The 22,042-nt window shown below is 48.4% G+C and overlaps 11 protein-coding genes across 11 annotated transcripts; 4 read left to right on the forward strand and 7 right to left on the reverse strand.

The window, feature by feature from the left end:
• Positions 1 to 2,218: 2,218 nt before the first annotated feature.
• Positions 2,219 to 3,101, reverse strand: N7500_007948 (uncharacterized protein; the record flags this gene model as incomplete). Its single annotated transcript, XM_056679092.1, has 3 exons — positions 2,219 to 2,329; positions 2,381 to 2,655; positions 2,723 to 3,101. The coding sequence occupies 3 exons, from the start codon at positions 3,099 to 3,101 to the stop codon at positions 2,219 to 2,221; spliced, it is 765 nt and encodes a 254-aa protein (XP_056529464.1).
• Positions 3,102 to 4,166: 1,065 nt separating this feature from the next.
• end3 (cytoskeletal adaptor protein SagA) lies at positions 4,167 to 5,507 on the reverse strand (the record flags this gene model as incomplete). Its single annotated transcript, XM_056679093.1, has 3 exons — positions 4,167 to 4,906; positions 4,973 to 5,207; positions 5,268 to 5,507. The coding sequence occupies 3 exons, from the start codon at positions 5,505 to 5,507 to the stop codon at positions 4,167 to 4,169; spliced, it is 1,215 nt and encodes a 404-aa protein (XP_056529465.1).
• Positions 5,508 to 5,788: 281 nt separating this feature from the next.
• N7500_007950 (mitochondrial K+-H+ exchange-related family protein) lies at positions 5,789 to 6,718 on the reverse strand (the record flags this gene model as incomplete). The annotated part of the gene is made up of 3 exons (XM_056679094.1): positions 5,789 to 6,114; positions 6,170 to 6,225; positions 6,282 to 6,718. 3 exons carry the CDS (start codon positions 6,716 to 6,718, stop codon positions 5,789 to 5,791), a joined length of 819 nt encoding a protein of 272 aa, XP_056529466.1.
• Positions 6,719 to 7,056: 338 nt separating this feature from the next.
• On the forward strand, positions 7,057 to 8,281 carry N7500_007951 (phospholipase D regulator; the record flags this gene model as incomplete). The annotated part of the gene is made up of 3 exons (XM_056679095.1): positions 7,057 to 7,279; positions 7,339 to 8,200; positions 8,257 to 8,281. The coding sequence occupies 3 exons, from the start codon at positions 7,057 to 7,059 to the stop codon at positions 8,279 to 8,281; spliced, it is 1,110 nt and encodes a 369-aa protein (XP_056529467.1).
• Positions 8,282 to 8,373: 92 nt separating this feature from the next.
• N7500_007952 (cupin domain-containing protein) lies at positions 8,374 to 8,910 on the reverse strand (the record flags this gene model as incomplete). Its single annotated transcript, XM_056679096.1, has 1 exon — positions 8,374 to 8,910. The coding sequence occupies one exon, from the start codon at positions 8,908 to 8,910 to the stop codon at positions 8,374 to 8,376; it is 537 nt and encodes a 178-aa protein (XP_056529468.1).
• A 648-nt stretch (positions 8,911 to 9,558) lies between these two features.
• N7500_007953 (Glucose/ribitol dehydrogenase) lies at positions 9,559 to 10,362 on the forward strand (the record flags this gene model as incomplete). The annotated part of the gene is made up of 1 exon (XM_056679097.1): positions 9,559 to 10,362. One exon carries the CDS (start codon positions 9,559 to 9,561, stop codon positions 10,360 to 10,362), a length of 804 nt encoding a protein of 267 aa, XP_056529469.1.
• A 553-nt stretch (positions 10,363 to 10,915) lies between these two features.
• Positions 10,916 to 12,310, forward strand: N7500_007954 (Aromatic prenyltransferase DMATS type; the record flags this gene model as incomplete). Its single annotated transcript, XM_056679098.1, has 1 exon — positions 10,916 to 12,310. One exon carries the CDS (start codon positions 10,916 to 10,918, stop codon positions 12,308 to 12,310), a length of 1,395 nt encoding a protein of 464 aa, XP_056529470.1.
• A 691-nt stretch (positions 12,311 to 13,001) lies between these two features.
• On the forward strand, positions 13,002 to 14,351 carry N7500_007955 (Aromatic prenyltransferase DMATS type; the record flags this gene model as incomplete). Its single annotated transcript, XM_056679099.1, has 4 exons — positions 13,002 to 13,180; positions 13,302 to 13,932; positions 13,994 to 14,184; positions 14,243 to 14,351. The coding sequence occupies 4 exons, from the start codon at positions 13,002 to 13,004 to the stop codon at positions 14,349 to 14,351; spliced, it is 1,110 nt and encodes a 369-aa protein (XP_056529471.1).
• Positions 14,352 to 14,721: 370 nt separating this feature from the next.
• Positions 14,722 to 16,722, reverse strand: N7500_007956 (FAD-binding oxidoreductase; the record flags this gene model as incomplete). The annotated part of the gene is made up of 3 exons (XM_056679100.1): positions 14,722 to 15,762; positions 15,846 to 16,378; positions 16,449 to 16,722. 3 exons carry the CDS (start codon positions 16,720 to 16,722, stop codon positions 14,722 to 14,724), a joined length of 1,848 nt encoding a protein of 615 aa, XP_056529472.1.
• A 677-nt stretch (positions 16,723 to 17,399) lies between these two features.
• N7500_007957 (NmrA/HSCARG family protein) lies at positions 17,400 to 18,711 on the reverse strand (the record flags this gene model as incomplete). Its single annotated transcript, XM_056679101.1, has 5 exons — positions 17,400 to 17,665; positions 17,730 to 18,062; positions 18,133 to 18,283; positions 18,358 to 18,569; positions 18,663 to 18,711. The coding sequence occupies 5 exons, from the start codon at positions 18,709 to 18,711 to the stop codon at positions 17,400 to 17,402; spliced, it is 1,011 nt and encodes a 336-aa protein (XP_056529473.1).
• Positions 18,712 to 19,513: 802 nt separating this feature from the next.
• N7500_007958 (cytochrome P450) lies at positions 19,514 to 21,629 on the reverse strand (the record flags this gene model as incomplete). Its single annotated transcript, XM_056679102.1, has 10 exons — positions 19,514 to 19,676; positions 19,739 to 19,982; positions 20,045 to 20,222; positions 20,298 to 20,417; positions 20,477 to 20,579; positions 20,652 to 20,832; positions 20,897 to 21,083; positions 21,153 to 21,281; positions 21,340 to 21,444; positions 21,504 to 21,629. The coding sequence occupies 10 exons, from the start codon at positions 21,627 to 21,629 to the stop codon at positions 19,514 to 19,516; spliced, it is 1,536 nt and encodes a 511-aa protein (XP_056529474.1).
• Positions 21,630 to 22,042: the final 413 nt, after the last annotated feature.

Consider the following 22,042-nt stretch of genomic DNA (forward strand, 5'->3'; position numbering starts at 1 on the left):
TATATCTTCGATTCTGAACAAGCAGCAAAGATCCAACAAAAACTAGATGTAGAGAAGATATAGTATCAGGAAACAAAAAGACGAAGTGGTGGTTCCAGAGGGGGTCGAACCCTCGACTTTGGCGTTATTAGCACCACACTCTAACCAACTGAGTTATGGAACCAGTTATAAGATTTTGCAAAATATTATGCAACATGACCCTGAGCATAGTCTGGCCTACAATCTTGTTATGATTCCACCACTTAACCAAAAGCACCATTTTCAATTTATTCATAAAGCTACTATTTGTTTAAGCTCCGTTAATGGATGCTTTCAAATAATCCACACGTATCTGTTTTACATTGTTACGTATTGAAACTTGGAGAAGGGGAAGGTGGGTGAATTCATTGTCAATCTCTATCCGGAAGAGATTAAATCATTGCTCGAGGATGCCGAGTTTGGTCGATATGCTGCCCTTATTGCCTGACCTGACTGCAATCTTGTGTTCCTATATCATGGTATCATAATTGAAGACATTTGAAGTCTGAAAATGGACGCCATCTCACTGTAATCAATAACCTAATTTGATCTTCCGTTGTGAAGCTTTCACTAAGCTTCAACAAGACCAGCCCTAAAATCAAATCCTTCATAAGACTCCCCAAAGGCCCACTGGGCGTTTGGGAAAATCAAATTCTTTGGAGGCGAGCTATAATAGGGAAATCTAACATCTTATGGAGGTGGAGACAGATGCTTCCGTACTGATTTCGATATGTCCGATCCGCCTCCGCGATTCTAGTCGTAAATATAATAGTCAGAGCGGAGAGGCTTATGAAACATATCTACATTTGCTTGCATAAATTGCATGTTTTCCTCTATGTGGACTAATTCTTATTCCCGTTCAAACCTTGAGTATAATTCGCGAAGATAGAGGAAGAAGCGCACGATGCCGACACAGATAGGGCTGCATGTATACCGGATAATGCCTGGAGCTCGAGTCCATTCCCTTTCCGTTTAGTGCTCATCTCTTGCCGCTTTTTGATCACTAAGTAACACTGAGCACGTCTCTGAGTATCCTGACTTGATCACTGAGTGCTCACTGAGTGTAGGGATGAGCGGGCTGAGTAAGAAGCAACATCAATAACCTGGAAAATACGACACGCTAATCCCATCACGTGCAAGAGTGTATAAGATAGCTAGATAGTATATATGAGAGGTTTTAGTCTTTCCTTAGGTTCTTATACTCGCCTGTCCCTAGTTTTTCTATTAGGCTTTTGACTAGTCCTTTATATTCTTGGTTCTGTGGTCTAATATTTGGTCAATAATTATCCACGATGGCAAGTGGGAACTTCTTTGGTACGGACAATATGCTCCTCAGTCACAAGCGGCTAGCTGCGCTGCTCTGAGGTTTGACCGAGTGTGATACTACATACATATAACATCTCTAGGCCTTTAATTTCCCTAGTATAGATACACATTCTATTTTCTTTCTTCCTATAGATACCCTATCTATTCCCTCGTTACTTATAAAAACGTGACGTGCTTGGGTAGGCTGAAAACAAAATAGTATCATAAGTATGTATCACATCTTAAAATACAGCAGTATAATATACAATGATCTATTGTCATTCACCGGAGCTAGCATTATCTTAGATACCTGATATATGGTGGGATCTCACGTATTCCGGGGTCACGCGCAAACCTTCGTAGAGTACGGCTGTGGCATATAAGAGGTTGGAAAAGAGAACCACAGGAGCTCTTCGATCTTAGTACTACCGTCAGTAGCCAAACACCCCGAACGCTCCTTAATTTTGTCCCACTTTTCAAGTATGCAGTCGATCTCTCCCCCAGCACCAGATGCGTAAAATACCTCGCAGAGCCTCCAGTGGAGGTCAAGCAAAATCCGATTCACCGAAGCAACTTCGGGATGCTGATTCATAGTAACCTTCTGACCTTCCTCACAGAAGCGAGGTAATGTTGGGCCCCGGGACTCGTATACCACGATTTCGTATAGGAAATCATTATCGGGCTTAAGTATAATTTATATTAGCTAGGTATATCAGGTATTAAGTATTTGTCACTCACAATTGGTTTGAATGCTAGAAGGAACTTCCCAAATAGGGAGTGGAGAGAGGCCGCGAGCAAAAATCCATTGGAAGGCTCATCGATTGTGGAGCCCTTGATGACCCCCCTCGCCCCGGGAAAGCAAGTGTAAAGGGCAGACCAGCACACGCCAGTATCGCTATTGGCCATGTTCTTTATTGTAACTGCGGATGAGGATTTGGTCGATCGGGGGGCTGCTTTCTTTTTCGGGGGGCATGGGAGATGATTGTGCCGACCTGGGCGCTGACTGCTTTTAGCTAGTTAGTCTCATAGTCCATATAAGGTTATAATGTGGAAATACCTTTCTCTCAAATTTACCGAATGAAAATGGTACAATGTGTACGACTTCGAGATCTATGGGAACCTCCTGTTGGGGTTTGCCTCTTTCTTTCCATTTGCTTGAGGCGAGGTACCGAGAAACAACACAACGCGAATCATCCCGTCTTAAACAGGCATCCACAAACCAATCAGAACGACTAACGGGTGTACTTGCTCGGTCGCTCATAGTCTGTGCGTCCTCTTGGCGATGGGAAATTGGGGAAGAAACGGGATATGATTTAGCACCCAACGCCTTCACTAAATCGAGATATAGATCAGTCAGGTCTGTATTAGAAATTTAGTTAAATCAACCTTGCAAACTTACTCGGTAGAAGGAGCGCAGTACGTATGTGGTCGTACACTCCGTACAAACCTTCATCTGTCGTCGACTGGTCTGAAAGGATATCCCGGGCGATTTTTTCCTGCCCAGCTTGGGGGAGCCATACGAGCAATGCATGGAGCGTCGGCACAAGAAGGCGATCGGTACGATCATGGGATAGAACGTATTCATCTAGGCGTGCCTTTGCCTGGGAGGTGAGGGTGTCCCAATCTGGTTCATTTGTATGGTCAACACTGACAGGGGCGCTAGTGTCGGAAAGTGATTGAACGAACGTGGGGGAGGTACGATGTGGGGCCGAGGACGGGCCAGCCTCGAAGGCTTCAGGGTCCGGAGAGATGTTCTTGCGTTTACGCGTAGTCACCATGTTGAAGTGTTAAATTGGTTAATTAGATGGTGGAATGGTATCGGAAGGTGAATTATTGAATAATAGAGATAGGCAAAAACAGAAGGTTGAGAAAAGGGACAGAGCTCAAAGCTTGAGAAATTAAACTTTCTCGGTCCCTGACATCCGATACCGTCTTTCCGTTTCTGCCATGATTACTCCGTACTTGCGCGCGCAGGGTTGCAATCGAAGGAGTTCACCTCTCTGTATTTCTGGATCTACTCTCCTTACAATTTATATGGAGCTTTGATTACATAGCTTAAATTACAGAGCATGATGGGATGAAAACATTCAAGTTTATGAATTGATGGTGGATATTTATTCTATGACAGAAATTGACGGGTACGGCAATGTATGGGTCAAAAATGACATTCAAATGTCAAGATCCGCTCTTTTTCCAATCTATAGGGACATCGCTGATTAAGCAATATATGCGTCCACGGGTTAGCGGTCCATTGATTTTCCGGGTTGTAAATTCTGGTAATCTCCACCATATGAGATGCATGGTGCTCGACGTATCTTCTTGATTAGATGTAGTGCTCCAAAATTGAGGGCAGCAGCAATGCTATCAATGAACTAACTATCAATGAAATCTACTCAGTGAGCCTGACCATGAGCGTCCACCTAAAAATGGCGGCATCTAAGATAAGCAAGGTCCGGCAGAGGAAATGGTACGTATATCTGCCTGCCTACTAGGTAGGTAGCTTCTTAGGTACTTAACCTTTGGAACCCTCGAGCTGCATCAGAACAGGCCTGTATTTGTTAGAGAGTTGAAATAAAGCACGATCTTGGCGAGGGCAGTCGGAGCATGATGTTTGACTATTGTACTTGAGTTAAATTATTGTAATGTGTCTTGCACTCGCCAGCAATGAAAAGGCAAAGAATATCCATTTGACGCCTGAAGCTCCCTAACAAGAAAATGGCTGTACATGATAATTCGCATGAATCGACAGAGTGGGACATATGTGCAGCTAAAGGGGCCATAGAAAGAAAGTAAGAAACCAAAAGCTTTAGGCCAACGAGTTCGCTCGTCCATATGGTAATCAATCACCGCCGAGCCTTTTCATCCTCAATTTGCCTGCGCAGGTCCGAAAGAACATCATGCCGTTGGGCCATATGGCTCTTCAACCCGTCCACCTGTTCCCCAACGGCCTTGACATCCTCTCGGAGTCGCTCCAGTTCCCGACCGTCCTTGGCACGGCCAGTACCCTCACGCAGCTCCCGCAACTCCCGCTCCTTATACTCTAAGAGCGAAAGCGCCTCCTTTTTAATTAGAACCCAGTTGGGCCGGCCATCATGGCGTGGCCCATCCCGTCTAGTGGCAGACGCTTTGTTGGCAGATTCCAGCTTCTTCTCCAACTCTGCAAGCTCGCGGCGCAGCCGCACCTTTTCCCACTCTTCATCCTGGATAGTGTCGCTGAAATCTGTTCCTTTGGGCTGATACGATCCCTTGCCGCCAACGCCCAGGCGGCCGAGGTAGGTGTCGCCGAACTTGGCCTTACGACCTGTCCGTGTTTCCATGTCGCCATCTGCGCCGTAGCGCTGTGCAGGTCGCGCCTTGTCGACTTGGTAGTCGATCTGGTTGGTCTCGAATGAGGCTCGAAGCGATGCGGGGATAGTGCGTGGGATGCGGAAACCCTCGTGGCGAAAGTTTAGGATGTGGAGGAAAGCGAGTGTGGCATCTTTGTTGATTGCGGGTGATGCGGAGGGGTTGACCAGGTTCCAGGCGGAGCGGACATCGGTGTCGGGGACGTCGAGCGATTCGTAGAGTGGTTGTAATTGCTGGACTGGGGGTTGTGGTCAGCGGGGTAATCTTTCCTGGCTACGCACAGCGCGCTGTACGGATTACTTACATTCTACTTGGCCGCGCGCGTTCCGGTTGGCGTCGTAGATCTCGGTGTACTTGTTCTTGTCGTCGGGTTTCATATACCAATCAAAGCCGTCCTTCAGACCCAGCGAGTCGTCCTCGTCTTCTATCCGTTCGAACTGCTCTTGTCCGGTGCTTAGTGCGCGGGTCGCATGAACAAGATGTGATTTTGACTCCGGGACCAGCCAATCTGGCAAGACATGCGGAACATCTTGGAGTTCCTGTGTAAAGGTGCCGTGTCAGACCCATTGAGTGATGATTTGAGAGGGTGCTTTACTTACGCCGTTGACCAGGTCAAAGACTAGGCGCATCGCAACACAAAACTCTTCGAAGTCCAGTTCCCCATCTCCATCGACATCGGCAATGTCCCAGACCTTCTCGAGCTGGTCATCTCTCAGCCGGCTGTTCCTCAGCACGGAGGCGGCTTGGGAGCTGTTGAGGTGTTTTTGGCCATTTGACAACGAGGCGAAAATCTCCCAGTATCGCTCAATCTCCCATTGCTCAATCTTTTTCGCAGACATGATGTATGGAGCTCCGATGAATGGGGTGATGGATGAGGTGGGAACAATGGGGGGAGAGACTCGGATTTACCTACTTCCGTCAGGGGCTCTGAGGTCATTGGACTCACAATCTAATGATCCTTTGTAACATTCACATATATTGAACTTTTGATAATAATTACTGTCTATATGGTTATATCTATTGGAATCTCATGCGTTCTTGTCATTATCGTACATAACCTCCGTGTTGAGCAGAAGAGCTCAATATCTCCCCCTGGATATCGTGATTAAAACCCTCGGCGTTATGAATTCTTCTTCTCGTCTTTCTCCTGTTGTTTAGCCTTCGCTGCAGCTTCGAGCTGCTCCCTGACTTGTATAATCGCTCGTTCAGCTTCCAACGCAAGCTCCGGTGCCTCCAAGATCGTAGCCAACTTCTTGGCATCAGACATCTTCAAGAGGACCCGATCCTCGCTCTGTTCTATGTTGTCGGCAACCTCGGAATATGATGTATCAGCCGGAATACCTTCAGATGCACGTTTGGCATATAGTTGTTCTAGCTCCGGTAATGAGATTGGGTTGAGGATATTCTTTTCGACGAGAAGTTCTAGATGTTTCGAGCCGTTCAATGCTGTGTATTCTCGTCAGTTTCATAGACCAGGCCCGTGTAGGAAGTCGGGACTAACCGCGCCAGTGGGACCAGCCTCGGTATGCCAGATAAAAAAAAGGAATATTCGGAACCCTGCTCTGTATTAGTATATCAGATCGCAGCGGAGAACATCCATGGCATTCGCATACACTGGTATCAGTCCAAGGGGTGCTGTAATCGGCGCAGCAATCAAGCTCCATATCATCTTCTTCCGGTGAAGTTCTTGCCTCTCTGTAGCGATCTTGCGCAACACGTCCTGGATTCGGTCCAATCGCACCGCGTTACCGGGGAAAAGCACATCGATCTTGGTCTTCCCATGATCTCCATTAATTCGCTGCTGAGTTTTGAACGAAGGTATGCTTTTGAGGGCCCATTCTTCGTATGGTATCCGTTGCTGGACACGATTGCCCCAGCGAACAAGGTGCATCTTCCATCCTTTGTTGGCTTCCTCCCACTTCGCCCATGTTTCGGCTGCCTTTGTTGTGAGCCTATCAAGAATTGAAAGCTCTTTCGCTAAATCTTTGTTCAGAGGTCGAGCATATATGAGGACTCGTTTTGTCGAGATCGGAACTAAGAAAAGGCGCATCGTGGATGTCGTGAGACGGCAATTGAAAACGGATCGTGGCGGGGATAATAGATATCGAAAGGTACAGGATAAGAAAGAGATCTAGTAGAAAACTTTACAATAAGTAGTGTGGCATAGAAGGTTTTTTGATTTTTTTGGTGTGGTGAAAAGGGATAGACGCGGGAGTAAGCAGGTATCCAGACGTCATTCCCCGTCGCCATTTTCGTCCTAAGATCATCCTGCCCTGAACACCATCACCTCCTGACTTTGAGCAATTGGGGATTCGTGGGTAAACTACATATGTATCAATAGAAGTTTCCCGCGACTCCTCAATTTCAAGTTTGGTTTCTCTACCTGTCATGGATAGCTCTAAAGACGGCGCTACGGGGCGGGTGTTTGGTGAGAAGCTGGCAGACAAGATCCCAACCATACCAGAGTCATCACCACTACCAGGCCAGCTTAGCGTTGATACCCATTCTGCTGTTCGCAATAAAACTTCCGATTCAACCCTCTCGCGTTCAGACGGCCAGACAGCGGAAGAGATCGCACACTCCCAACACTCCGCCTTACGATCTCTACCTGGTATGGTCCCACTTAAAGCGCGAATCGATGACTTTTCACTAATACCACATTTTTTTAAGCCTGGATTCGATCGGTCGATGAGCCCGAGGAGGACGGAGATGAAGCTACGGCAACTGATCGCTTACTCCCTTCTCAGCCAAATGGCGCATTTGTCGCTCAGCACAACCATTCGCCCTACGCATCCTCCAAGACTAAACCTAATCACACCAACGGCCTGTTTGAGGATGAATCGCCCTTTGTCAACCGTGAATCGCGTTGGATAACATTCTCACGAACCATCCAATACCCTCGAGAGACCGGTAGAGAGCAGCAACATGTGACGCCAGAATGGTTGAATGAGAATCACGGTGATTACTTGCGACCATGGCGAGGAAAGCATTTGGAGGGCGATAGTCCGGAGTATCCGCTACACAGTGGAGGCCGAAGGGAGATTTGGTTCAAGCGTTTCAAGAACACACTTCTGCGAAGCCCGATGGTACCCATGATTCTTCGGATGACTGTTTGGAGCTTCTCGCTTTCTGCGCTGGCTCTGGGTGGGTCAATTCAGCACCTAGCTGATGAAGGGCATCGCTCTCAAGGCCCATCTGCATTGATGGCAATCATCGTCGATGCAGTCGCCCTGGTTTACCTGTTATACATTACTTTCGATGAATACACGTCCAAGCCGTTGGGTCTGCGCTCTGCCTCGGCTAAAGCACGTCTCATCCTCTTAGATATCTTCTTTATCGTCTTCGACTCCGCCAATCTAAGTTTGGCATTCTTTTCACTTACCGAGGTGACGGGAGCCTGCACTGAAGCAGAGGTCAACCAAAAGATCAATCCTCAAAATAATCATATATGTGTGCGACAAAAGGCACTTGCTTCTGTACTCCTCGTGGCGCTTTTGGCTTGGCTCATGACTTTTTCAATCAGTGTTCTCAGGTAAGCCCCCTTGTCTAAAATCCGCGGATTCGTTCCATTTGCTCACGCTGTACCAGGCTTGTCGAAAGAGTGGCACAGTGATCTTCATGTCTTGTTGTGTTTATATTCTTTTTTGACTGTTGATTAAACATACCATCCAAGCGACACTTGATTTTGCGCTGGCGCAATTTTAGCTAGACGTGCAAAGCAGGGCCGTCAACGCCATACAACGGATCTTGACGGAACCAACCCACATCGGTGATTCGTTGCACTTTGGCTTTCTCTTCTGGTTTCCCATAACACATATCCCACTGTTTGCCGCGTGGATATGCACCAACCATTTGGAACTCTTCCTGATTCCCATGGAGGTCCTCTAATAGTCGATGACCCACCCCTGCTGGTACAATGATCAAATCACCACGCTGGACCGTCGGCTCAAATCGCTCGGGGTTATCTTCGCCTCCAAAGCAAAGCTGCGCGCTCCCTGAAATGACCCCGAGCACCTCTTGCGTTGTTGAATGGAAGTGGGTTTGGCTGTACATGCTATATACCCATTGAGGAGCAACCTCGCCAACTACCTCCAGATGCTCTTCGAGCTCTGTGGGTGTGGCATCGAAGGCTGCATGGTATATCATAAGCGGCTTGGATTGGATCGAAGTATTCGGTAGCTGGTGCCACTCTGGAATCTGGCGAGTGGTCACTTGAATTTTTGATAGTGGAGTTATGGACATTGCGAGTCTCTATTCTGGTTTGCTGGTCTTGCAGGGAGAGAGGAGTTGGGTTGAATTGGCTAGATCTACAAGCTGTGATCTATGTACAGACAAGTGACGTCATCAATGGCGGGGGCAACACAATACACTATGAGGTAGCTAAAATATATATAGGTTAATATGATATCCCATGTTAATGATCCAATTGTATTAAATCGAGTCTATTGCTCATTATTAGACTCATATAGCGCCAAAAGAAGAATATTCAGTTTATAAATACCCAAATTGATGATTGTTAAAAAATTTACACTATCTACACCGTAATGTCCTCAAACCCCACTGTACGAGGTAATACACTAGCACTTGTATGCGACATCTACTCCGTAGGTATGTTGTAGATGGAAAGTGTCAGCCAAGCCTGGTCCTAGAAAGGGTTGCATCAGGACATGTATGCAGCAGAACCCTTGCATTCTCTATCCATATCCTTTGCAGACATGTCAGTTTTTTAGATGAGTCTCATTCCTTAGGGCCCAGAACTTCCACCGTACATGCTATAAAGTACTACGTTGGGCGTGTTACCATGCGGGTACCATAACTTGATAATACCAAAGTTTGGACCTGAAGATAAAAACACAAGGAATATCGTCCATATCCTCCAAGAAAACAAATATGACCCGCCAGGCAGAAAAATACGTGGGACGCTTATGCGACAAAGTCGTGCTCATCGTGGGAGGGACTTCAGGCATTGGCTACGCTGTCGCAGAGGCCGCACTGGAACACAATGCAATTGTGATTGTCGCTGGATCCAAGCCAGACAAACTGGAGCAGGCCATTGCCAAACTCAAACTTTCATATCCATCGCAAACCTCCAAAACGCGACTGAGGGGGATTACCATTGACCTCGCCGACGCCGAGAACCTGGAAGAAAATGTGCAATCTCTGCTACGATTCGCCGCCAACGGGGCGAGGATAAACCATGTTATTATCACCGCCGCAGACATGATGCCTCCGCCTCCGCCGTTGTCTGAAATCACCGTTCACAGTGTCGAGCGATCAGGCCGCATCCGCTATACGGCACCATTGATCATCGCCAAATATCTCCCTCAGTACATGAACCAAGTTTCGGAAAATTCTCTCACTCTGACGAGCGGCGCTCACGGCCATAAACCTGATCCGGGCTGGTCTGCCATTACTGGCTACATTGGAGCGGTTGAAACGATGATGAAGGCTTTGGCCGTCGATCTGAAACCCCTCCGTGTGAATGTTGTTTCTCCAGGGGCGATTATAACCGAGGTCGTGCGGGAAATGTTAGGCCCGCACTACGACATGGCCATTCAAATGGCGAAAGACAAGTCCTTGGTGGGTAGTGCCGGCACTCCGGAGAGTGTAGCTCAGGCGTACCTGTATCTTATGAAGGACCAATTCGTCACTGGAACCGTGCTGGAGACTAATGGGGGCTTGCTGTTGGCCTGAAGAGGCGGATAACAGGCAATGCTCATTTATCGCATACATTAGATCCTGCTAGTCTAGAAATAAGCCAATGAAGTATATCAGATGGCCATTCAATTAAGTATGTAGTGCGTGGAAATTGCAATTCCCAGCTGGAACTTCTCTGCCTGGAATTCCCGCCCCGATTTACGGAGTATTTGTGCGTGAATAACACAATCTATTGACTTGCGATTTGGTATTCCCGTCGCTGCGGGTATAATCAGAGCGCAGATGTTACCATGCATAGTGTGACAAGTGCATATGCACCGCCCCTTACCTACGATGGCCCGTCAAGCTGCAACACAACGACACATCAATGCCGATCACGACTAGCGGTGGGAAGTAAGCACTGATTATGTATCTCTGTTCGTGACGTGGTCTTGGTCTCTTCGTGGGTGCGATGCATCACGTACTTGGATTTGTCTTGGCTGTGTCCTTTTCGGTTCTTATATTTACTGTGAAAACCACTTTGAACCTAGGTCGAAACAACTTGGCGCTATATCGATCATCTCACGTGTACTGATACATTCGAGACATCATGGCAATTGAAACAGCTCAGAACCAGGTGCCCCTCGGCATGATAGCCAAGGGTGCCTCCACATCTCCCATCTCAACCACTTTTGACGTGCTGAGTCGATACTACCTATTCACCGATAGTCATCAGAAAGCTTGGTGGGAGAAGACTGGCCGCCTGTTCGACAAAATTCTGGCCTCGGCAGGCTATAATCCTGCCCGCCGCTTGGAGGCTCTCACGTTTTACAGTCAAGTCTTGATCCCACAGCTGGGCCCCTACCCATATGAGTTCCACAGTGCAATTACCCGGAGCGGGCTTCCTGTGGAGTTCAGCGTCAACTACCAGCAAAAGGGAGACGTTGATCCAGTAGTTCGCATTGGATTCGAACCTGTCGCTGCAGTGTCTGGGACTGAACAAGACCCCTACAACCAAAAGCCACCGGTCAATCTCTTGAATGAATTGGAAAAGCTCAACATCCCCGGATTTGATCCTGAGCTATTCCGATACTTCTTGGACGCGCATACCGTCAATGCCCACGAAAGAGGGCTGCTCAAGGAAAAGAAGATCGAAGGGAGCAACCTGACCTCCCAGGCTGCTTTCGGGTTTGACATGAAGGAGAAGACTATCTCTGTCAAGGGATATACATTCCCAGCCATCAAGTGCAATGTCAACGAAAAAGGCTTCGGAAATTTCATAGCCGAATCAATTCAGCCCCTCGCGGCGCAGATGGGCCCCATCCCCTCGTTCGATATGGTGCACGATTACTTGAACGAGACCAATGGCTACAGCCAGTTTGCTTTCTGGTCCTTTGATTGTGTGGACCCTGCTCAATCGCGCCTCAAGCTCTACAGCTCCCACAACAGTGTCGTCTGGTCCAAGGTAGAGGAGATATGGACCCTCGGTGGGCGAGCCAAGTCTCCTGTGGTTCATCAAGGCTTGGAGTACTTGAAGGAGCTTTGGCAATTGACCAAGCTGTCTGAAGGGCACCGTGATTTCAATGGTGGCTTTGATGACGGTAAAGACTCAACCAGCAGCCCGATGGTGTGGAACTACGAGATGAAGAAGGGCGAGGCCAGCCCACTCACGAAGTTTTACTTCCCTATCCACGGAGAGAGTGATCACAATGTCATCACTGGCCTGGCGGAGTTTTTGTCTCGCATCGGGCTTTCCAAATATGGTGACAACTACGAGGCGACAGTGCAGCACTATTTGTATGACATCCCTTCCCCCGTCAACCTAACGTCAACCAGTCCGCTAATTTTGAACAGCCCCGAGAGAGACTTAAGTAAAACAGCTCGTCTAACATCTTGGATATCCTTCGCATACACGGAAAAGACGGGGGTTTATCTCAGTGTCTACTACCATTCATCCGATGAGTACCCATGGCTGAAACTCGAGGAGGCCGAACAAAGCAATTGAGCAGTCTTTTAGAGTAGATAAATATGGCTTGAGATTTAGCTAGGCGATGTGTCTATCTAGACTAAATTGAGTAATATCGATCACCATGGATTAAATCCTTCATGTTGTAGAGCACTACCGTAGAGTACCTCTAGTTTGATCGATTTGAACAGTACTTCAGCTAGCAGCTTGACAAGTAAATTTCTGCCTGTTCCCAAGGCTGTCATAAAAAAATATCTTTGTAGATGGATTTCTTTCCGTGCTCGCCATCAACTGACTAGTCAGAGTCTGTGCTGATCTCCTCTTCAACTTACTTTTCCATAAACTCCATTGTTCGGCTTTCAGCTCTCTCAATCCAAGCCACTCGATGAATCTACATTCTCATGCATTATCGTACAGCTGGAACACACACGTATGCCCTATTTAAACACCGCATACCGCTTATCTAGTCCTTGCATATTACAGGTTACACGTGGGTGCATATTGGAAAGAATGACATGTCTGCAAAGGAGACGACAACTTCAAGCGCATGCGTTAGCCAGGCGCAAGGCTCATTTTCAGTCAACCCGCATTTGGCCATTTTTGTAAAAGGATCAACAAGACTACTTCGTACATATGTACATATCTATCTAATGTTGTAGTGTCAAATTCCTCTCTTGGATACCCCCCAATTCCCAGTGAAATTGAATTGAATTCCAAACAAAACACCACAATGACAGTCAATCCTCCCATCTCATCAGTCAAAATCGGAGGCAACAATGTCTCCGAGAAGTCAATTCCACCCTTGAAGTGCTTCGCCTTCCAGAACACCACCGAGCAGGCATGGTGGGATAAGACGGGACCGTTGTTGGCTAAGATCCTTCAGTCCGCTCAGTACAGTGTTCAAGACCAGTATCTTTACATGACACTGTATAGGACTGTTCTGATTCCTCGACTCGGCCCACACCCCCATACCTGGGACTCTTTCATTACATATTCTGGAATTCCAGTTGAATTCAGCATCAACCTCCAGCAGCATGGCCCCCCCAACAGCTCGAATTGGTTGGGAGCCCGTGAGCCAGAAGTCGGGCTCCCCAGCAGACCCGATCAATCATGACACCATCAGCCGGGCAATCGACACAATGACCCAATTGAACCTCAAGGGCTTCGACACCAAGTTCCTCCATCATATGATTGGATCTCTTACTGCTACCCCTGCAGAAGCTGCTGAGGTTGATCGCGATCAATTGTACCTTCTCAGAATGAAAAACCAAGTTTCCTTTGGGCTCGATCTTAAAGGTGGAGAGGTCTCTGTGAAGTGCTACTTGTATCCGGCATTGAAGTCGTACTTGACTGGCAACTCTTACAGAAAATTGCTGGACGGTGCGATACAGTCCCTCGGCGATGAGGTCTCTTATCCCGCTCTAGATACCATCCACGAATATCTGGAGGGTGCAGGGATGTACAACCAATATTCCTTCCTGGGTATAGATTGCACCGGTGTTTCTAAGTCTCGGCTCAAGATTTATAACACAATTCAAGACGTGACATGGTCTAAGCTACAAGACATCTGGACCCTAGGCGGTCGATTTGGATCTCATGCCACTACTCAGCGAGGGTTGCAGTTCATCCAGCAATTCTGGCAGCTTCTCACTTCGGATCAGGTCAGTGATTGAAAGTACCCTTCAGGATACTCAGCTACAACTACTTACCGTGTGGACCTAGGACAAAATGGCCGTCGGCATCTGGAGTTACGAATTGGCGCCCGGGAGTACTGACTTCCCCAACCCAAAGTACTACTTCATTATGCACGGCATGAATGATATGGAAAATGCTCAGGCCATTGTCAAATTTTACGATTCCATTGGATGGCATGACTTGGCTGCAAGTTACATTGACTCGGTCAAAGGATATTTGTACGGTTGCCCTCATCGCATACTTGCTGACCATCCCTGCTAACCGCCTAATGAACAGCCCGAACTTTGAATCTGGGGAGACGTCGAACTTGATTCAATATGTTTCAATGGCCTATTCAGAGAAGACAGGCGTGTACCTGAGTGTTTATTACCACAGTTCCCTGTAGACATTAGGGCGTCGTATTACAAGTCACTTCAATGAAACATCTGCTTGGGTTCCTCAGATCTATGCTATTTATTTTCACCATTGGAGCTATATTCTCATCATCCTGGAATAAGTCCGGTACCCAAGATAGGCTGAGTAACAGAATGACAAGAATAGTGTAATCAAAATTGACCTATGTGCTATGCTTGGATAAAGGTTTTACAGCAATATTGATATATGCCATTAGATTGTGCTGCGGAAATTGAATCGTACAGGCGTCTTAAGGCTTTATACTTGCCGTGAAAGTCTTAATTGTTACAGAAAGGAGGAAAACACCATAACTGAACGAAAATTTAATCACTCAACCGCCTCCGTATTATGGTCTAGGTCGGCTAGATCATAGTTACCATTTGCGTTGCCCATGCTTTCACGCGGTCTAGAACGCTAGAATACTGCCTCAAGTAATCCTGCTTCCAATCGAGTCGACACATGCCTTCTTCATCCCACCGTTCCGAGTTCACGCCCAATCGAGTTATGAATAGGTCGTCAGGGTCCCAGCGCCCCTTGAGCCCCTGAAGCCGATGATAGTGGGACCCCCAAAACACCTGAGAAGGATCACTTTCATACGGGAACGGTATGCCCAAGTACCCCCCCATTGCCCCATCCTCAAGGGACTGAAGTACCGGCAGCTGCGTCATAGCCAGCTCGCCCTGGATGCGGTCATAGGCGTCCCAATCTGGCTCGGAAGGCAGGCCGCGACCCAGAGTCAAAGACATGATTGCAGATCGCCAGGATGGATGGATTGCACTGTCTTCTGCGTCTTTGCGCTGAACTGCGGGCCCGCCAACCATGCCTTCAAAACTGACCACATCCCCAGGTCCATAATTGAGCTGAGCGAGAGTCTTGCTAATCCGTGACGGCCCTTGAGTTGATGTCATCAAATCTCGCGAAACCAACCGGGATGCAGTCATCATTCCCATGCCTGCCTGGTCCAAGCCTTTAGGGAGCGCAAGGTATGTGGACAATTGATCGAAGGACTCGTCGGAAGACTCCACTAGTAATCCACGGTCCTCTATGCGCTGACGCAGTTTGTTGACGACATCGCTACCAACTGCGTTGGTATCATGAATGACATAGGATTCAATGATGAGGAATGACTGATTGCCAGGCAAGACTGGCATTGCATAAGCCAGAACGGCGTCGCCGCGATCAGCCAAGACGGGGATTGTGTGAAGCAGATCGGTGACAGTGTCCCAGAAAGCAGAGTCTGGCCCACTGGGACTGAAGACATTCAACTTCGATACAACGGCGGGAACATCAGGGTAAGTGCGGAACGTGACATGCACGATGACACCAAACGTACCCCCACCACCTCCACGAACGGCCCAGAAGAGATCCTGGTTTTGGTACTGGTTTGCAGTGACATAGATTCCCTGAAATGTCCAACACGTCAGCGGTAAATACAGGGGACCAAATACGCCCTCTGGGACGTAGGGAGGACCAAATGGCCACTTACCTGCGCTGTGACGATGCCAACCTCTAGCACATTGTCGACGCCCAGGCCTCGCGACGGCGTCAGAATACCATAACCGCCACCCTGCATCCAACCACCCGCAATGCCAACAGTACTACAGCTTCCTCCCACTACTGTATATCCGCCCTCTGCCGCCGCCGAGTAGAGCTCACCCGTGAGTACCCCCGCCCCCACTGTCACAGCCGGACCCTCTGCCGGAATCGATCGACCACTTGGAGCTTGAGGAGTGAATGATTCCACATGATGGATACCTTTAAGCCCGGCAGTATGAAGCTGTAGAGAGTTGGGGCCCGATGACCGACCTGCCAGATCGTGACCAGTGTTGCGAATAACGAGTCGCAGGCGATTGGAAGCGGCAAATTGCACCACCTCCTGTACTTCCGACACGGACTGCACATAAGCCGAATAGTGTGCTACGCGGCCCTGGTCGCATTGACCGGGCTCCAACGGGTCACTCACGTGGCAACTTTGCTTCTGTGGGCGCGAATGTTCCCAGGTAGGTACTTGTAACGCGGCTGTGAAACAGCGAACGGTCAGTATGGCGAACATTGCCTCGGGATCTCCAGAGAATCAAATTGGACTTACCAGGATTATCAACGCGCCATGATGTATTGCGAAAGTGTTGAATCAACTCAGTGCAAGAGCCGTTGGAGTATTGTGCGCCATGACATACAGCTCCGACTGGGCGTAACTGCTTCAGCTGGCCACCAATGGTGCCATTGAGAGCACGCCAGGCTGCGGGCGAGGGCCAGCAAGCATCATCTGGACCACATCGGCATTGAGACCCACGGATATCAGACAAGTATGGCCCCAGCCCAAGGGCAAAGAGCGCAATCACACCAGCCAACCAAAATGCCATGAAGAGCGACCAAGGGTAATGTGGACCACGTTGGGCACGTAGTCAAAATTTTGGAGTTTTAATAACCATGAGCCGCCCCAGGTGTACCGGCAGGCCCCGCTGGAGCGGCTGGGCTTAGCTGAGTTCCAATATCAAGCTGCAAGAATATGCATGCCGCGTCTGTCCCCCCACTTTCCCCACTATGGGGTTGGGATCGATCGAGCAAATCTCACGACGTAAGGGACAGGGGTGGAGGAAATCGGTACATACCGCTGCACGGTCTCAAGGTTGACTTGACGCAAGGGACTCAATGTGACGTGACGAATGATCATCCCTCGATTCTTATCATGTTTCCATCCCAAATTTAGTGATCTCCATTAATCAGCTATCTACTCCGTAATCGCAAATTTAATTGAGACGTGGATTGATGGAAATAAGTTTGTGGGTTGTTATTACCACGGCTGATGAGACAGGGTGCCCAGGTGGGCTCTATGGCCCCACAAGGCCCAACTCTTCAGGCTTGGTCCTGCGGATCGGGCCGTGTCGTTCATCCACGGATGGTCACCAGCTTTAATTAAAGAATCACCGTTGTCGACGGTTGTAACGTTGGTGAGTAAAGAAAAAAACATTGGGCTTATATTTATGAACGTAATTAACCGAATCAATTGGGTTTGGCCGAACGTAAAGTAAATTAGATACTACGTGTGCTGTGGGAAGACGTCTGCGAACCATTCCGCACATGTCATAAGAGATTCTCGGCCTCCAGAGCACCTCTTAGCCTGTGTAGCCGCTCTTTTTAGCTCACTCGCAGTTTGAGACTCGGTGATTCCACACCCAAATATCTCGCCATCCCGCATTTGATAGAACGAGAAGACATCTTTGGACTCTTTCAACTCGGGTTTCTCGAAAGCCGGGAACATTTCTGGGTCTTCGTATCCGATAAATCGCGCCGGCTGCTTCCGCACTGTGAATTAAATGTTAACAGCGCACTGGCGACAGAAGAGATGGGGTAAAGCAATATGCCCTACCTCGGGCGAAGGTGTCTACCACATCCGCAAAGGACAAGATATCACCAACGGCTTGGACGGTGCGGCGATTCCAACGCATCGGGTTCAAGAAAATTCCATGGACCAGGTCGCCAAAATCTTCGTCGATACAGATCCAAGGGACTCTCTCACCACCGCCAAGCAGCGGACTCCGTAGTGTGAGTAATCCATCAGAATCCTTGTTCATCGGGAACCCGCCGAATCCCTCGTAGAATGATGGCATGAGGAAGTCTTCCATATACCAAGAGCACATAATTGGGGTGAACGCGGTAAAAACTGGGTTTGCTCGTCCCCAGGACTCGCCCCATGCCTTGACTGTCGCGAAACGGTCAGCATATCTGGAATATCAACTCTAGTCATGCACTCAATGGGAGTTCAAGTATACCATCCAAAATGGGGGTGCGAATTTTGCCGTTGGTGAGCTGTTCTGCAGAGGGTTGGGAGCTGAAAACGACGTTCGAAATCCCAGCAGCAGCTGCGCTCCGTAGAATACGGTTTCCAAAGTCCAATTCATATCGGCCCTCTCTCACATCGTCCTGATGATGGTCAATAGGGACATTCCAACTGGGCTGTTCGGGAATAGAAGATGGCAAGGCCGGAATGAACCAACCGTATTCGAGTATCCATTGTTGATAAATATGCCCCAGCTACCAGCGATAGCATCGCGGGTTGCATCATCGTTAAAACCATCTGTCTGCACGACGTCTGCCCCCATTGCACGAAGCTCGTTTGCCTTTTTTGACGACCCATCTCGGGTAAGGCATCGCACATGAAACTCGGGATTCTGGAGAAGGGACTTAGCAACTGAGCCCCCCTGTTTGCCTGTTTACACCCAGTCTTGTTAGAAAAATTTCCAGCGATATACCACAAAGCCTTGAATAAAGTCAAACAGAATATGGGATATGAGTAACTCACCGGTAGCCCCGACAACGGTGATTGGCTTTTGATCGCTAGAAACTGTCATGATTGCGTAGAAAATGGGACGAGAAGCTGCTCTTTGCCTGGCTATAGAAGATCAGATGAAACGAGATGTATAGAACGATGATAGTCCAGTGGGATAAAGAGGAGTCTAATTCATATTTTACTAGCGCGGATGCGTACATGCACCCGTGCGTTGGGCCTGTCACCGGGTATCTATCGGCGAGGGAAAGGTCAAGCTGGCCGGAGCCTGGAAGACATTTCAGATATGGCAGTGCTGAGGGTGGGGTATGAGTACCCAGTAATGTTCCCGCAAGGGGCCAAAATTTGGCATATCACTTCTCCAACAATGACTGTATAGTCATGTCCCACCGCATGTGCAGCTGAGAAGCGCGCATGACGTGGCTCGTTCACTTTGGGTCGGTAAAATCGGTACAATATAATGAGCAGAGAGCGAATGTCCAATACGCTCTCAGTATGGCATGCGGGCTCTGGCTACCTTCCTATAAGCCAGTATCGAAGACGGTAAATACATGCGGAGTATAGCATAAGCCTGAAGAGGACATAGCTTTAAACATGCAAAGCAACTCGAACCTGGTAAACTAATCTGATATTGAGATGGTCCTACATCACGGAGAGACTTTTGTCAAAAGAAAGACAAAACTAGGTTGTGGTATGTTTCTGACATCGAGTTCCCACAACATACAATTTATTGACCCGAAAATGAGATTTCTCCATTACTAGCTGGGAGATAAGCAAAAGAACTAACTCCTGTATACTGCATTCAGCACCTCGAAATGATACAAGTGCCGTGCTGGCCGGCCAATGGGTGCTTCTGAGTCCTTATACTACGCTTTTAAGTTGGCTGTAGACGTGCGTTGCCTAATAGACATGCCTCTTTGCTCCATAGGTGGGTAGCTTGCAGCCTCGTCGCACTTTCGGACGTCAAAATTGAGCAGAAAGTGGGCCATGATAATACGTAGCAGATCCGCGGCGAGCTGCTTCCCCGGGCTACGACGAATCAGCATTGAAACAAGTGACTGCTGGTAAATAAAGGCTGGGGATTGACTCACCAAGCATGCTTTCCATCGCCGAACTGACGCGTTTTGGGGCTGGAACCGGCAATTTTGTAGTTATTGGGTTTTCCAGACTCCTGTCCGAGCTTGTGGAATCGCAACGCATCGAACTGTTCTGGTTGGTCATAGTGGCGCTCATCCATATGTAACTGTGTATTGGGAGCGTAGACAAGTGTTCCCTTGGGTAACTTTACCCCGTTTTTAAAGGTGTAGTCTTTCTTCATGACTCGATGCACAGCGGCTGTTTGTGGTGGTCAGGTACTGATGGTTGCTGGTAGTAGATAGCAGCGCGGTGAAACTTACCTGGACCCACAGGCTGTAGGCGCATGATTTCCTTGATGAAACTGTCTAATTTTGTCATCGCCTCGATGGATTCCCTGCCGACTCCTCCATGCTCGCTAATTGCTTGTTCGACTTCGCCACGAAGAATTTCAATATACTCCGGCCGTTGAGTGAGCTCGTACAGGGTTTTTGTTAGCACCTGGGTGACCATCAGCATCGTTCAACTCGGAGCCTTTGGAGGTATTTTGGGGAAGGGGGGGGGTGCAGTCCGTACCGAACCAGCGGTATGCACAGCGCCGAAGATGGACGACACGAGTAGTCCAGCCACATCGAATGGGGTGAATTGACCGGGAGTTTCCCGTTCTGTCCACTGCCACACCCATTGCGCAAGCGTCTATAAGTAGTGTTAGGTCTATTGTCGCATGGGAATAAGAGCAAATATCAAACACGGACCAGCTGGTCATCTTTTGCATCCGCATTGCGCATCATGTCGTCGACTATGAGGTTGCTTAGTTCCACTTGCATCCTAGAAGCGGCAAAACGGGGACCCAGCAAGCTATGCAAAGAGTTAGATCAATCAACTGTGTCTCAATTATGAGGTGTTTGGGGAAGAAGGGGGGTTGATTACGGTCTCAATATGCGTGGCAGCCACGAGATTTGATGCCCACTCACTGGGACAGCCGAGCCGTATCTCATGAACAACGAGATGGCATCTGGGTCCCGGCAGAGTGGGTTACCAACCAGCACGCGGCCGATCATGCGTAGCATCAATGCCAGTGCGACCGACAGACAGTTGAACTCTTTCCATTCTGGCCGCCGACGCGAATATTAGCTGACGGTCACACCTCGTCGCGGGTAGGGGAGGCAACTTACCACCTGGAGGAACACTAAGTTCCGCTTTTAAACCAATCTCTTGCTCCTTGACAAGTTCTTGGAAGTATGTAGAATGCTTTCCAGTTGTTCGGTTTCTGGACCAAACCACGGCCTTCGACAGAGCCGCCACGGGAACATGTTTCAGCGAGTCTGCAACACCTGGGCAAGTGTACATTGTCTGAAAGAGCTGTAGATACCGGTTTTTCAGACTTCAGCTTCAAGGCTACAGTCTCTAAAAACAGGAAGAAAAACTCACATCTTCACTGACGGCGTCCAGAGATGCATACTCATCCGAAAGAACTTGGTATTCGCGCACCATATCGTCGTTGCATACACACACCTCCCACTTGTCCCGTGTCCGTACCTGAAATGCATAATCACCATGCTTGAAAACACGTTAGTTTTTTCCACATGAGGCTTGTAGTTTCGTGCTACAAACAGACCTTCAGATATCCCTCGTTCAGGAGTTGGTCACAGTTCGCGGGCCACTTTAGCCCTGACCATCTAGATGCCAAAAAGCCCTTCGGGCCAACAACCGGTAGGTCAATCTATTACAGTGTCGTTTAGCTGGGGCTGTGAAATCAACAAAACAGCTTTGGATACATACCCATGAGCGATAGTAGCGAACCCACCAAAAGAGTGCCCACACAGCAAGGAACCCACCGGCAGCCTTGATCTCCGGAAATGGTCCCAGGCGAGTGTACACGACAGCTATGATACCTGGGCTGTCCATGCTGGCTTGGACCTCTAAAGAAATCACGTTGTTCACTCCAAAGTGGGAACAGGGGTGGTAGAGGTTTGAATCATTTACCCTATATTTATATGATCTTGACATCAATGCATATATGTCGATCATTAATTGACCGCCGCCACTAAGCATCCCTTCATTCGTGTGACAAGCTTTCCCTCACTAACATACCCTACCGTGCCAGCCCCGGCGAGAAGATCCCGTAATGCAATGCACATGCATGCACGGCGGTTTGCTTTTTTGCCAGTAATGCGAACACAAATAATTAATACTAGCTGATTAATAATATGTACCGACCACCATTTCCGTTAATTAGTTAAGTGTAGCAATTTGAAAAAATGCTGTCTCGAATGCATGTGCATTGCATTAGGGGACATTATCGCTTCAACTGGCACGAC

This window comes from Penicillium coprophilum (assembly GCF_028826855.1).
Source record: "Penicillium coprophilum strain IBT 35676 chromosome Unknown utg000005l_segment0_segment0, whole genome shotgun sequence".
Taxonomy (NCBI): Eukaryota; Fungi; Ascomycota; class Eurotiomycetes; order Eurotiales; family Aspergillaceae; genus Penicillium; species Penicillium coprophilum.